This window comes from Ursus arctos, unplaced genomic scaffold (genome assembly GCF_023065955.2).
Source record: "Ursus arctos isolate Adak ecotype North America unplaced genomic scaffold, UrsArc2.0 scaffold_12, whole genome shotgun sequence".
Classification (NCBI taxonomy): Eukaryota; Metazoa; Chordata; class Mammalia; order Carnivora; family Ursidae; genus Ursus; species Ursus arctos.
The window spans coordinates 1,713,370-1,728,048 of NW_026622786.1; the positions used below are offsets into that span (position 1 = coordinate 1,713,370).

The 14,679-nt window shown below is 50.4% G+C and overlaps 1 protein-coding gene across 4 annotated transcripts; it reads right to left on the minus strand.

The window, feature by feature from the left end:
• Positions 1 to 6,827: 6,827 nt before the first annotated feature.
• On the minus strand, positions 6,828 to 13,945 carry RIIAD1 (regulatory subunit of type II PKA R-subunit domain containing 1). 4 transcript variants are annotated; one of them, XM_026486579.4, is made up of 5 exons: positions 13,848 to 13,945; positions 13,297 to 13,373; positions 8,776 to 8,822; positions 7,551 to 7,678; positions 6,828 to 6,938 (listed from the first exon to the last, which is right to left on the minus strand). In XM_026486579.4, the coding sequence occupies exons 1-4, from the start codon at positions 13,929 to 13,931 to the stop codon at positions 7,608 to 7,610; spliced, it is 279 nt and encodes a 92-aa protein (XP_026342364.1). In that variant the 5' UTR covers positions 13,932 to 13,945; the 3' UTR covers positions 6,828 to 6,938; positions 7,551 to 7,607. The 4 variants fall into 4 exon arrangements, with proteins under 4 accessions (XP_026342364.1, XP_057166247.1, XP_026342365.2 ...); XM_057310264.1 differs by lacking the exon at positions 7,551 to 7,678 and adding an exon at positions 10,080 to 10,192; XM_057310265.1 differs by lacking the exon at positions 6,828 to 6,938 and adding an exon at positions 10,080 to 10,192 and having other exon boundaries at positions 7,653 to 7,678.
• Positions 13,946 to 14,679: the final 734 nt, after the last annotated feature.

The following is a 14,679-nucleotide window of genomic DNA, read 5'->3' on the forward strand; positions in this document are numbered from 1 at the left end:
TCTGCCTTCGGCTCAGGGCGTGATCCTGGCGTTGTGGGATCGGGTCCCACATCAGGCTCCTCCGCTATGAGCCTGCTTCTTCCTCTCCCACTCCCCCTGTTTGTGTTCCTTCTCTCGCTGGCTGTCTCTATCTCTGTTGAATAAATAAATAAAATCTTAAAAAAAAAAAAAAAGACTACACTGGGCAGCTTGCCTTCCTCAAGGGCAGCATTTCCCTTCCTCACACTCAGTACATGTTCCCATACCGTCTTGTTCAAGACGACGTACAGAACAGTGAATTCATGAAACTCGTGTAGCTGGAAATGACCTCGAGTGAGAGAGTTAGCTTTCACATGCTAGTTGAATGAATGACCCAATTTTGTCCTCATGTGCAGCGAGCTCTAAGACTAAGCTAACTACCCAGAGGTATAATACTTCCATGCTCCTGAACTGTCCCCTAGCCACATCTTGTCCTCCAAGCTTCATAAGTCTAGGTATTTTTTTTTTCTAGCATGAAATACTGGAATCACATGAGAATGGAAATCAGGAGAGTGCCAGCCCCTCGACCACTCGGTCATCTGTGGGCAAGTTTCTTCATCTATCACTAGGATTGGACTTGGTGATCTAAAGTAATTTCCACTTGGAGAAATTCTACAGTTCAGTGCTCTTTGGCATTTGGTTTTCTTCTCTCTAGTCATAAAGTGTGGAAATGAAACAGTAATCGATTTAGCCTCTTTTCATCAGATTTTGTTTTCAGGTCCTTGTTAATTGGACAATGAAGCTACCCTATGGCTACCAGACGACTACTGGCATTTTGTTCTCCCAGCCCCCAGAGATTCTCTCATCACTGTAACTCTTTGAGGAATCTGTGCTGTCACCTCTCCGCCCTGATGACCAAAGAATAGGGTACTTTGTGAAGTCCTGCTTTTGAAGGACCTCAGATTCCAGCCCACCTGAGGCTTGTGAGAGTCGGGGTCAGAAGTGTGACTACTGGGGCGCCTGGGGGCTCAGTTGGTTAAGCGTTTGCCTTCGGCTCAGGTCATGGTCCCAGGGTCCTGGGATGGAGTCCTGCATCGGGCTCCTTGCTCAGCGGGGAGCCTGCTTCTCCCTCTGTCTGCTGCTCCCCCTGCTTGTGCTTGCTCTCTCTGATAAATAAATAAAATCTTTATTAAAAAAAAAGTGAGGGAAGACTTCAGAAAGAACTTTCCTTGGAGGAAATGAGAATTGCCCCTTAGAGTTGACAGTGGGGAGACACGGTGTTAGACAGGCCTCCAATCCCGATCCAACTGTTAGCATCCTGCTCCCACGTTAGGGGACATTGCCTGGCCACCTCCTCTGCATGCCCATCAGGCCTTGCATGTTTCTCTTACTTCACCTTTTTAAACTGTATTATAATTATGTATCTGTCTTCAGTCACTAGACTGTGAGTTCCTTAAGGAAAGAGTATCTTTTTCCCAAAATTTTGTGTCCTGGGTACATAATGTACCGTAATATTTGTTGAATAAATGAGTGGGCAAGTAAGTGAATGAATGAATGAATGAATGAATGAATGATCAACCTTGCAAGGTTTCTTTTTTCCCTCACTTTTAAGAAGGACACATCTAGTGAACTCATGGGGCAGAACTGCCAGAGACAAGGCCCTGGATGTTTTAACTTCAGAAGAAACTTCCTTCTACGAGAAGGAAGGAATCTGTGATTCTTTCCCCTTCCTCAGCCTTGTTTCTCCCCTCCTGCTGCCGGTTTCACTCGGGGTGTCACTCGCCCCAGACCAGGCGGTCTCCAGCGGCTTCTCCAGCTCTGCAGCCATGCCCAGGAGAGGGCAGTAGAAGCCTGTTTGGCTAGAAGGAGGGCACCTCACTTTCTAAATGTTGCCCTTCTTCCTCGCCACCCTATGCTCCAAGACTGGGGCGATCCCTACTGCAGGCCCGTGAGAGCCACTGCCCCAACTGTGAGGAGCCGCAGCAGACGCAGCTCACTCTTGGTCACACGGTGGCACGGCTAGGCCCGCCTGTTAGTCCCCATTACCTCCAATACCAGGTCCAATCTGTGCCACATTTCTAAGAAGTTCCTATCGTTTTTAGCCTGAAAGATCTCAAGAGATGAAAAATGCCAGATCCCTGCACGCTCAAGCATCTCCCCTTACAAAAGCCCATCCTTGACCCGACTTCCCCTTCTCACTACTGCCTTTCCTCCATCTCCTGTCACGCCCATGCTTCTAGAAAGGCGTGTGCACCCACACCCACATCCCCACCTCACCACGGCTAGGAATTCCACTCCGTCCAGCTCCCATTGACCCCCCCCCCGCAGTGATTCATACTAATTTCACCCACACCCCAATTACAAACCCGTAGACATCTTTGGGTCTAAATCTATCTCCCCATCTCCCCTGCTCCCATCTACTTCCCTTCTGTGTTAGTGAACGATCCCATCACATCTCCCTTTGCCCATGCAGGAAACCTAGAAGTCATTCTAGAATCTATACCCACTCTTATAACTCTACCCCATTCAAACCACAATCCTGCCAGCTCTCTTCCTAAATATGAGACTCTATTTCCTGTTGCCACGTCCCTGTGCAGATCGGGCCTGGGTGCTGCAGCTCAGCCTTCATTCAGCCACGGGTGCCAGGACCCCAGTGACCAACATGGCGGACCAAGCCAGCTCTCGCCACAGCTCCAGGCCACAGTCATAGGAAAACAAGCAAACAAGATCATATTCGACAGCGACTGGTGTTGTGAAGAAGATAGAGTGATAAGAAAGAAGATGGCGGGGGATGGGTGTTTAAATTAAATATTAAAAATGCCTGGATCCATAGGAAAGGACTCAGAGAAAGTGACAAGAAGCTCTCTAGGGCACTGTTGTCTGGCTAAATAGTCAACTTCCCAGCCTCCCTTAAAGGGGCCCATGTGCACAGTTCTGGTCAATGAGATGTTAGTGGGAGCTGGCAGAGGTGGAGGGGGTGTACTGGGGAAGACCTGCTTTCCAGAAAAGAAAGACCAGTATCGCTGGTATAGTCCCTTCCTGCTCGTCCTTCAACCATGAGGGAGAAAGAGGGAACTGAAGAGGCAGGCCCTAAACCAACACTCCAGATTGCCCTGTGAGAAGAGAAAGGCCTGCTCCCTTAGCAGAGGCTTCCTTTCGGAGCAGAGCGTCCCAGCTGGGACCCCCAGCCCTGTGAAGACCTGGGGAAGAACAATCCAGGCAGAGTTCAAAGGCCCTAACTTCAGAACTCCCCTGGCATGTCTGAGGAAGGGAGAAAAGACCTGTGTCTGGAACACAGACAGGTGGGAGGTAGGGGGCAGAAAAAGTCTGAGGGATAGAGGGGGTCTCGCAAAGCTTTGAGGCCCCTGGAAAGCCGTCTGGATTTAAGTGCCTGGAAGACCATGGAAGGGTTTTAGGCGGGAGAGTGACATACTTTGATTTAGGTTTCTTTCCTTTCTTTCTTTCTTTCTTTCTTTCTTTCTTTCTTTTTTTTTTTTTTTTAAGTTTTCTTAACTTGAGAGGGCACGAAGGGGCACGCAAGTGGGGGGAGGGGGAGGAGAGAATCTTCCAGTAGACTCCCTGACGAGCGAGCGTGGAGCCCAACACAGCCCATCCCAGGACCCATATGATCAAGGCCTGAGCTGAAACCAAGACGCGGATGCTGAACCAGCTGAGCCACCCAGGCGCCCCTGGTTTAGCTTTCTTGAAAGGTCATTCTAGCCGGGACAGGGAGAAGGAACTGGTGAGCGCCGACACTGCTTTGGGGCTAACCCAACAGCAATTCCCACTCATCTCTGGACACCGTCTTCTCTAGAAGCTAGAGTTAAATGTTCTCTTGTCCGGTCTTGGGAGCACTTGGGTGGCCCACAGGACCCTGGTCTGGCCTGTGAGACGCAGGCAGAAAGGACTTTCTGGGAAACTGCTTTCCTGACCAAACGGACGGACCTGGCTGGCGTGGCTCTGCTGCCTGTCCCCGCCAGAGTGCAGAGGCAGCCCGTCACGCTGGTGGGGCCACGGGCTAAAGCCGAGAGTGGAAGGGATGGAAGCCTGGTCTGGGTCCTTGTGGATACCACTGAACTTTGAATCTCACCTACAGCCAGACATCCTACTGGGGGAGAAAAACAAGGCTTTATTTGCGTCAGCCACTGTAAATGGGGCTTTCCGTTGCACCGGGCACAGTCGCTCTAGGGGACAGGGGACAGCTGGCCGCGGGCCTGCCAAGACATGAGTGAGCCATGCCCTGGGAGGCGGTGGGGACTACAGGTCTTTCCACTTATAGTCTCAGCTTCCTCTAGTCTGACTTCCACACGCCAGCACTTCCTAAATGTAAATCTCTTCATGAACCCCTCTTGGCTTAAAATTTTTGGCCAGCTCGCCATTGCCTGGATGACAAAGATCAGCCCCCTGAGCCTTGTGTGCGACGCTCTGTGCGGCATCTTGTCCCTGCATCATGCCCGCCTCCAATCGGACCCCCTTGCCAACCCTGCCCAGGTGCCAGGCACTGTCCCTTCCTTACTCCTAAGCCAGCAGCCTGGAGAGCTGCTAATTACACGTCTTGGTTTATAGATGAGAAACCTAACCTCAAGAAAGTTCAGTGGCTTGGCCAAGACCCCACATCTAGTAAGTGGTGGGTCAGGATTAAACTCTGTTATGCTTTCAAAACAAATTAGGGATGTATTTTCCTCACTTGTCAAGAAGTCTGAAGGCAGGCATTTTGCTGGGTTGTTTAAGTGCTCAAAGATGCCACCAGGACCTCAGTCTTCTGATCTTTCCTCTCTGATACTTTGGAGGACTGGCTCGGGCACCCTCCTGCTTGTCACTTCACGGCCTTACCGTGGCCGCTCGGCTCTAGACGTCACATTCAGGCTCATGGGAAAAGGGAAGGCGACACCGACTTACTCTGTCATCCCCCCCCCCGCCCCAATTCTTGTTAAGAAAGCAAAAGCTTTCCTAGAAACCCGCAGGACACTTACCAGCACTGCCCCTCACTGCAAGGCAGGCTGGGAAACCAGGGAACGTGGTTGCTGTGGTTGGCTTAGAAGAAATATCATCTAGCACTTGGGGCTGAGCCCATGGCTGCCCTCAACGAAGCTGGTGTTTGGTCAGCAAGGAAGAAAGGGGTAAGGGGGATGGGCAGGCGACACACAGGGTCTGCTACCACCACCCTGCTCAGCAAAACGGAGGCGCTTGCGGTGCCCTGGCTCCCCCAAGCCGCTCTCCACAGCTGCCAGGCAAATCCTGCCCCACCCATCACACGCCAGTTTCCCTGAGGCCTCCCTCACTCCTGCAGGTAGCGCAGGAGCTCTGTCTTCCTCCTCCTCTAGGTGTACCCCCATCTACCACAGCTGTCTGACTTCATAGTCTTTATAGTGGCTGATAGAACATGACGGCTCACTCAATTACACAAGCACTCTCTCTCCACAGATGCTTACTGAACACTACAAGCCAGACACGGGGCCAGCAGTCAGGAACGCAATAGGGAGCAAGTCCGATTTTTAGATTTGGTCCCTGCTCTGATGGAGCTTTCAGTCTAAAAGGTGAGCTATCCGGACAGTTAAAGTTTGTGGAGAAAAGCTGCACATCTCCTCCCAGACCATCAAGCACCGCGCGGCAGGATGACCTCCCCACCTTGCCGTCAGACCCCAGCACATGACGTCACACAGAGCAGATGCACTAGGACCACATGCCAAATGCATTCTTTCCTTGGCTTTGAAATATATTCTCAGTGAAATGCATTTCTTATTTCTGCCAGGAACCCCCCAAGAAAGAACCACTGTCCTCCTGCAGTATCACACCATGCACTCAAGCATCTGAAAACCACTTTGCCCTCTCCCCACCTTGTAGCAGGCCTCTCTTCCCAGGAAAGCTTTCAAGAGAGTCTAATTTAACACTTCACATCGGAGGTCCTAATACACGTGGGTTTTCTGCTGAAGGCGTCATCTGGATTTTCTAAGCAGGGATACCTCACTGTCAGAGCCCTAGCTGCTGAAGCGTGATTCTGAAAGCACTTGAAATAACTCTTCAAGTTCCTGCTGCATAACTTATTATGCATAGCTTTACTAGTCCTCTCCACGCCCGACTTTGGTGCCCTTCCACGATGGAGGGGCTGGTAGCCGGGAACAAGATGGACAGAGACAAGTGAAAGAAAGAAAACACAGTCCCTGCTTTGGGCTATGCCTCTGTTGCCATGGTGACATGGACCCCAGACACCCAGGTGAGAGGTCCTTCATACAGTGGATTGTGGCTGGTGGAGGCCAGAGAGGTGGGGCATAAACACAAAAGACATCCAATGCCTTCTGGGCCTGGAAAGGATGTCAAAAGGCCAACTGGCCCCCTCCCCTGCCTGTTAGCCAAATGGATGGGCAGCTCGTTGCTTGTTGCTAAAAATCCTCAAGAACGAAGTCTACCACCTCTGAGTCACCCGTTAGATTCATATTTCACAAGATGCAGGACCCTGGTCTTCTTTATCCAAGCTCATTTTCTCACTGTCCTTCCAGACCCGTTAGAAAAAAGTTAAACCACCACCTGTACATGCCATACGGTAACCTGGGAGGGAAGCTGGGGAAAAAAAAGAAAAAAGAAAAAAAGAGCCGTGCTAAAACGTGGACGTGGCTTCCGGGCCACCCCGATCAGCTGTGGTCCTCACAGGGTCCCCAACCCTGTTCTTTCATCCAGCCTTGGCTCTGAGAGCAAGAGGCCTGGAGGGGAGGGAGGACACAGTGTGAGGCACACGTGGGAGCAGCCCGCCGACCTAGCGGAGGCCCACCGGCTGCCGCAGACAGACAGCCCTGCCACCTGGCAGGTCAAAGGAGGGGTGCAACAGCTCTCCCTGCAGGATGGCTTCCTCCTTTGGAGTGAAACACAGCAGAGAGAGTGGAATGATCTGTTTTTAATGAATATCTTTAAAAGCCTTTACAACAGCCCAAGACAGCTCGGAACCCCATCCTGATAGCACCAGGGCTCCCTTGCTTCCGGTGACCCTGCAAAATACAAACGGCACTGTGACATCAGGAACGTGGCTTTCTCCCTCCTCACATGAAAAAATCCCAACCTGCAAAATCCTTTCAGAAATCATCCTGCCTGAAAAATGGGAGATGGCTCTCACGGCAGAGCCTGGTTTGAAGAGGGTGGGGAGCAGGAACGTCCCTAGTCCAAGAAGCCACGAGGGAAACCATTCCCGCCCCTTCCAGGAGCAATGGGAACCCCGTCTGCTCCCAGCGCTGGGGACAGAAGGAAAAGGCCACCAGCAGAAGCACTGGATATTTTGCAGTCTGACAGCGGGGTCTGGATACTAGGAGCCCCACCCGCGTTTCCCCGCCAGTCTTCTCTCCCACAGGATTGCGCCGCCTCTCCGACTCTGTTTCACTAGGCTCAGAAGACAGATGTCTTCCTGCCACGGACATGCCAGACAAACCCTGGGCTGCTCTTCACAGCCCCTAATTCCCCAAAATAGTGTCAAGAAAACGAAACACTTGCATGAAACTTCTCTGCAGCTTCTCCCTTTGGTTTCTTTCACACCCTGGGCCGAGAAGCCAGTGCTTATTTTGACAAGAATGAAGAAGCCTCTGTCTCTAAGTGAGGTTAACACCCACCCTGAGGCTGGATTCTTTCTGGTCTCTCTCAACAGCTGAGCATCATGATTCTGCTAATTAAGCTGCTTTCTTCTCCTTAATTAGCTGCATGTGAATCTTGTTGGGAAGTCTTGGATCCGTGAAATAGTCTGGGATAAGAATGCAAAGAAGAAATGATCTAAACCCCAGGGGAAAAGGCGGGGAGGGAGACCGCTTACTCCGCCCAAAAGCGAGGACGGCCCGGCCTCAGCAGGGCTGCTCCTGGCGGCCCTGCTTGCCAACGTAACACAAGTCACAGCAGATCCCGTGGTCACCGTCCCTGGCTGGAGGAGTGCTGAGTCTCGCAGCTCAGCGTTCCCAGGAGGGGCTCACACAGGATGGCTCCCGTCCCTTCCACACTGCCCTGCAGTTCATCAGCTTGCTGACGCACAGGGAGCCCTCAGAGGGCTGAGGGATCTCTGGGTTTTCTGCTCCCGGCCCATCCTGGGGCCCAAATAAATGCCAAGTGTTATTCTTGTCTCAGTTCAGCTTGCCAGCTTGTCTCTGAGATACCACGCCCTCTCCGCTCTGAGAATATCCTCTCAGAGGAGAGCCAGGCTCTTGCACGATGACGACAGAGGAGGGTTTTTATACACCCAGCATAATGTGAATCAGAGACAGCATCTGCTGTGGCAGCAAAGACGCACTAGATTCAGTTAGAAACGGTGTGAGGCCATCACCGACTCCCTGAGCTCACAGGCCCCAAGAAAGCCTCCACCCGGCCCTTCCCTCTAAATACCGTTGACCGTAAGCCAGCTGGCGCAGTGGGGCCCATGAGGATCACCTGGGGGCCTTTACAACTGTGGGGCTGGGCCCCAGCCTGGGCTAACTAAATACCGACCTCTGGGGGTGGGCCCAGGCCTCAGCGTGTCTTAAAAGCTCCCCAGGTGATTCCAATGTGCAGCCAGGGCGGAGAACCCTGCTTTAGGGTTCCCAGGGAAAGAGCTGCCAGTATGTTCCTTTGGGAATCTCAAGAATTCTTAATCCTCACCACAAGGAAGCTCTGCCTCATTTCTTATCTGTCCTCATTTTGAGGAAATGACAATGGAGGAAAGAGCCTTCTGAAAAAAGCTCCCCAGAGGGACATCAAGTAAAGAAGTACCCCGGACTCTGCAGGGAGAATCATGGCCTTGTCCGAGTCTAAATTTGCAACAATACTCCTCCGGCTGGTTTCTCAAACAGCCCAAACAGCCATTGCCTTACTCACCTGCAGCAAATTCTTGGATGTTGCCTGGTCTTTTCAAAAACATTTCTCTGGAAAACAAGAAGGGACAAGGATAGGAGTAAAGCAGGCTTGAAGGCAGGCTGCGCTCAGTGTCGTCGGCGGCTGGTCCCACCTTTCAGGGAGCAGAGTGACCCAAGACACACCCATCTGGGAGTCAGCAGAGGACTCCTGACAAAGACCCTTCCATTCGATATTTTCCTTAGGCTCAGGCCCTGAGGCAAGAAGCAAAACATTCTAAATGACACTAAGCTCACCTCACAAGACAGCTGTGCCCCAGCCAGTCGAAGCTTGTCATTCATTTAACAAACATTTTCACAGAACCAGAGACCAAGCCAGGGACAGGTGGTGAAGATGAAGGACACCCTGCCTAGTCCTTGAGGGCTTCTTGTGTGGTGGGACATATACGCAACCCCACGGCCTGGTGACTACATTTAACCATGAGTGCCCACAGCAGTCGGGGCACGATGCAATCAACAAAGCGGAGAGGACAGGCTCCCGCTGCTGGTCTGACCACGGGCACTGACAAGGCCTGCAGCGCCGCTGCTGCTGGGGCAGGGAACATGCCGTATCTCACAGAGAGTTTCATGGTAATAAAGAATGTTCTCAAATATCATCTCACTTTACAACAACCCTGTGAAACAGCAATGACCGCGCCCCATTTTACATATGAAGAAATCAAACCTTCAATGGGTTAATCATTTGCCCAAGTTCACAAAGCGAGTAAACAAAGGGCAGGGAGCCCAGGTCTTGCGGTTCCAAGGCCAGTGCTCTCTACAACATATCCCCCTGGCCGTGGCTGCCTGCCCACCAGCCTGGAGAAAGGCCCTGCCAGCCCAGAAAGACCCTGCCTCCCAAGCTTTAAGAATTTCACTTCCCTTCTCCTTGAATTCCATTTGATAATTATTGAGCACAAATCCTGTGTAAGTAACTATACGAGATATGAGGGATTGCTTTTTTTTTTTTTTTAAGATAAAATACAGCACCACCTCAAAGAGATTAGTCAAGCAAAAGAGAACAGGTAAGTTCCCAAATGTCCGAAAGGCCAAGCACCCTGCAAGAAGTGCTATAAGAGGGTGTTAATAGTGTGCTGTGGACATGGAGAAAGGTTACTGAGAGCAGGGCCCCAGAAATCTTCACAGAGCAGCTGGCGCCACTTGATTTCAGTAGACAGGACAAGGGCATCCCAGACCCAGGGAAGCAGCAAAAGTAAAGGCCCAGAAATGAAAGGAGAGAGCCCATGTCCTACAGATGGTGAACTCCTCAAGAGGAGGAACTGGAATATCCACCTTTGTATCCCCAGGGTCCAGAAGTGTCAGGACCCCTGGGAGTGTCAGTGCCTCCTGATGACGTCGGTGGGGAGGTCAGTGGAATGATCAGAGGTTCCATCTGGCTGGGATGGCTGGGAGACACAGAGAGTAGTCAGGAGCAAAGGAGCCCTATTACGGAGAGCCTGGAAGGCCAGGGAGAGACATTTATACTCAATTCAAAGGACAAGGGGAATGGGTGCCTAAAGCTCAGACGAGTCTCACAGCGGAACATACGCAGCCATGAGGACGGAGGGTCGATGAGACACAGTTGAGCAACGGAAGTCAGGCACAACAGAGCATGTACTGGAGAGTTCCACATATATAAAGTGCAAAAAGGCCAAACAAATCCGTGCTATGAGAAGTCAGGATACTGGCTACCTTGTGAGGGGAAGTGCTTGGAAGGGTCTCAGCAGGTCTGAGATGCTAGTCAGGTTCTATTTCTTGACCTGGACCCTAGAACCATGTATATTTTCATCTTGTGAAAGTTCACCCAGTTTAGGTTAGGCCAGTTTTCATTATATTTCAATGGAATGTTAAAAAAAGTTGGGGGGGGGGCAATGTTGTGGAGCCACCGCAGATTTTTCCGGCCAAGGAATGACATAATCAGTTCTAAATTTTGGGAAGATTCATCTGCTGGCTACTTACAAAAATATCTAATAAAGCCTTTCTACAGTTTCACACTCTGCTGTCATATCTCCAGCCTAAAACCCTAGATCTCCGGAGGCCTAAAATAATCTAGATCCCTATTCTTTTTAGTCTTCAGGTCCAAAATTCAAGGTATTAAGAGTTCCGTACACTGTATATACAAGTATGCCCTGGAGAGCTGTGACTGAATCACTATAAGTCATCACGATCTGGAAAACCCAAGTGGGGAGCTCGCTTCCCAACAAAACCACTTTAGAGCTTCTCATGGGTTGTGGTAAGTCGAGAGCAGAGACCTGCAGAAGACGTGAGGGCAAGCATGCCGCCCAGGATTCTGTCCCCTCTTCTCCATTCCTCTTTTCCCAAGGGAAAAACCATCCGAAGTATCCAGTACAGATGAGGGGCTGATTCTAGTTCATCCCGGTATCTTCCAAAGGAAGGAACAGTAACACCAAAAACAACAAAAGCAAACCCTCAAACTTTAAACACTTCTTCTCCCCCTCCCACCCCCACCTCAGAAAGAGGCCTAAAAGGGGCCAGGAGCATTTCCTGTAGGTAATTTCAGGGACAGCAAAGGGAAGAGCCTGGTGGCCTACCTGGCCCCCGAGGTGGGGATGACAAGGAAGGGAAGGGGCTGTTCTCACAGCAGCCAGGCACAGACATCCAGTTCCTCCTGGAAATTTCTCCTGGACAGAGAAGCTGGGCTACCTCTGACTCGTGACTAAAAACACCACCCTCTTCATTCACCACCGCCTCCCACCACCACTCATTCCTTGTGTTTGTGAACAATGTAAATGGTGATTTAATTCAGGCTTTTAACATCTATCCCCAACCTGACTGCTGGAATCATCCCTCACTTGGACAGCAAACTCCCCAGGATAGGAATGAGGTCAACCTTTATTTCCCTTTAGAAGAAAAAGTACAAAAAATGATGACCTGATTCCCAGGACTGACATTGACAGAAGACCCCTAAACTATCTTTTGCCTAAGCCTTACCCCAGGGTCAAATAAAACCAAACTTCATAGAGAAATTTCTATTTTCCCTTTCTCCATCCCCTATCTGCCCTGTGAGAATCTGCTGCCATTGGAGAAATGACCAGGATATGAAGAATAGTGAGATCCTGGAAAGACAAAAGAGCCTGGAAAAAAGACGCTGCTCCAGGTCTACTTTTGATAAGACAAAGAAGAGCCCCACCTCTGGCTCCCCAGCTCCTATGAGCTTTCAACCCAACACAGTGGAAACACCAGGGGTTTGGATCCTGGTTCAGCATCTTGGGGAAGGAACCTCACCTCTCCCGCTGCAACATGGAAGTGATAAGCTATGTTTTGTGGTTGCTGGAAGGCTCAGCACAAGTACCAAGACATCATACAATGTGCAGGCACCGGAGACCTAAACATGGCTGTGCCAGCTTGGGGTTTTGGTCCAGGGACAGAAACATAAGATGGACACTGAAATTCCAATTCAGGGTGATAAAGGCTAACGTAGGAAACCAACACAGTGCCTGGAAATGGAAGCCATTCTTATTATTTAAACCTTGCCTATTTGTCTGTAGCCAAACAGTATTTGAGATAGCTCTATTGTTTTCATCCACTGTTGCTCCGAGGTTGTTTTTTTTTTTTTTGTGACAGTTCTTTGCCTTTCATCCCATTAGCAGAACGTTCCCATTCAAACAAACGCCACGCTGCAGGGCAATGTACGGGAAAGAAACACATGCTCCAGGATATGGTGGAAAATAGTCTCTTCCCCAAGACTTAACAGGGGAATGGCTTTCAGCCACTGGAGTCTTTCCACAACAAGTCTCTCAGGGAGAGAAGGGCCAGACACCTGAATTTTTTTTAAGTTCTAGTGATCTTGTTAAGCTCCTCTGATGGAGAAATAGTGTTCTACACCCAATGGCTGCCTGTGGAATTTCTCAATGCCAGATTACCTCTTCCAAGTGTCAGGAGATATGCATTTATCCTTACAGCTAAAATGTCTGACGATTAATATTTTTGAGAATTTAGAGATAATTTAAGAAAACCTCTAGAAATAACTCAAGAACACCCTGGGTGCCACAAATCTCAGAGTTAGAAAAACTCAATCTTAGGGGCGCCTGGGTGGCACAGCGGTTAAGCGTCTGTCTTCGGCTCAGGGCGTGATCCTGGCGTTGTGGGATCGAGCCCCACATCAGGCTCCTCCGCTATGAGCCTGCTTCTTCCTCTCCCACTCCCCCTGCTTGTGTTCCCTCTCTCGCTGGCTGTCTCTATCTCTGTTGAATAAATAAATAAAAATCTTTAAAAAAAAAAGAAAAAGAAAAACTCAATCTTAAAAAATTGTCTACCTAAAAAAAATTAAATATATATATATATTTTAATTTATGTAGTTTAACATATATGTATGTACATGCATTATTTTATTTTATTTTATTTTATTTTATTTTATTTTATTTTATTTTATTTTATTTTATTTTTTCCTACCTTTCTGACCCTAAAGGCAGCAGTCACTCATCTCTCCCAACCAAGATTTGGTAATAGTTTCCACTAGCTGTCAAGGCCGGTTGGGAAAACCACCTACCTGAAGAAACCACTTAGGAGCAACTCCACTTCCTTGTGGGTCCTCAGGTATTTTTCGTTAGCAATCCGAGTCTGAATCTAGCGGGATGAGAGCAAAAGGTCACGCTCCATGAGGAGGCCGATTTCAGGGTTCAAGCCCTGGGGGTGTGAAGGCCTTGGGGAACCTAGGTGTGCATTTGACCTGGGTCTTTTCCCGGGATGTTTGAAATTTTAAGCCGCCTGTTTTATGACAGACCAACAGTTGCTCAGTGGGGCTCAGGGTCTCCACCGTCCGGAAGTTCTTGTCTGTATCTAAGTTACTGTCTCCGGCAGTAGTTTCGGTCCGTTTCACCGGCCAGATCCCTGTGGTCGTTCTTCCTGCACTTTCAGGCGCCTGTCAGGCTCGGTTCAGGGCTCCGGAAGCCAGGGTTCCGCCTGGGGTCTCCCCCAGCCTTCCGCCAGTTCATCTGGGAACAGGCTCCCGCGGCCCTCCTCCCGGACGCCCTCCCGGTCTGCAGCCCTTGTCCTAGGGGGGCTGACTTTAATGGAGGCGGAAGTCGGGGGCGCACCCACCTTGAAGTTGCGCAGCTGCTCCTGCTGCGCGGGGCTCAGCGCCCCTGGGTCCGGCCCCAGAAGCCCGCCCTGCAGCGTCGCCATCTTGCCCGGGTCGTCAAGGCGACGGACCACGCGGCGGCGAGGCCCCGCCCCACCCCCCAAGTCCGGCCCTCACCAGCAAGCGGGGAGGGGCTGGGGGAAGGAATACCGGGGCCACTCTGAAGACGAGTAAACTCGGGAGGGGCTCCAAGGGATCTCCTGCCCCAGATTGGGGGACTAATTTCCCGGCTTGGTAGTATGTGGAATGAGCCCTTCTTCTTGACCTCACTCAACTTCAAATAGGTTTTTTTTTTCCCTTGGCTCTAGAGAAAAACTGGAAAAGGGATTCCTAAGGCAGAGTTTCCCAGAATCTGGTTCCTGACCCTCTGCCTTGTTTGGCAGCTGTTGAAACCGAGTAGTAGAGAGAGAGAATTCAATCTTCTTCCCCTTCCGCAGGTCCGAAGCCAAACCCCTCCATCAGCCCTGTAGACACTTGACACTTAACAACACGAAGGCATCCCACAGGATGGAGTGAACAGAGTGCTGTAAAGGAAGGGACATTCTCACACTAAAGATACTGGAAAGGACCTGGGGCACATCCTGCCCGAGGTTTCCCCTCTTGGACTGACTTTCTTGTGTAGATTAAGTTGCCCCTCATAAATCCTAAATCATCTCTCCCATTCCCAGTTGAACAGAGGAGGGGAAAGGCAGTTGGTCTTCAAGGCGTGCTCTTTTAGTATCTAATGAAGAAAGGAAAGTGAAACATAAAGCCAAAGAGCTGAAAATAGGCCTGGAAAGGGCAGGAGCCTGT

Excerpts from the sequence above, each read along its gene's own strand:
- RIIAD1 (XM_057310264.1), bottom strand. The coding sequence starts at position 13,931 with ATGGCGACGCTGCAGGGCGGGCTTCTGGGGCCGGACCCAGGGGCGCTG. Across the intron at positions 13,374-13,847 it reads AGCAGCTGCGCAACTTCAAG|ATTCAGACTCGGATTGCTAA; the intron begins GTGGGTGCGCCC and ends TCATCCCGCTAG. Across the intron at positions 10,193-13,296 it reads CTCCTAAGTGGTTTCTTCAG|CCATCCCAGCCAGATGGAAC; the intron begins GTAGGTGGTTTT and ends TGTGTCTCCCAG.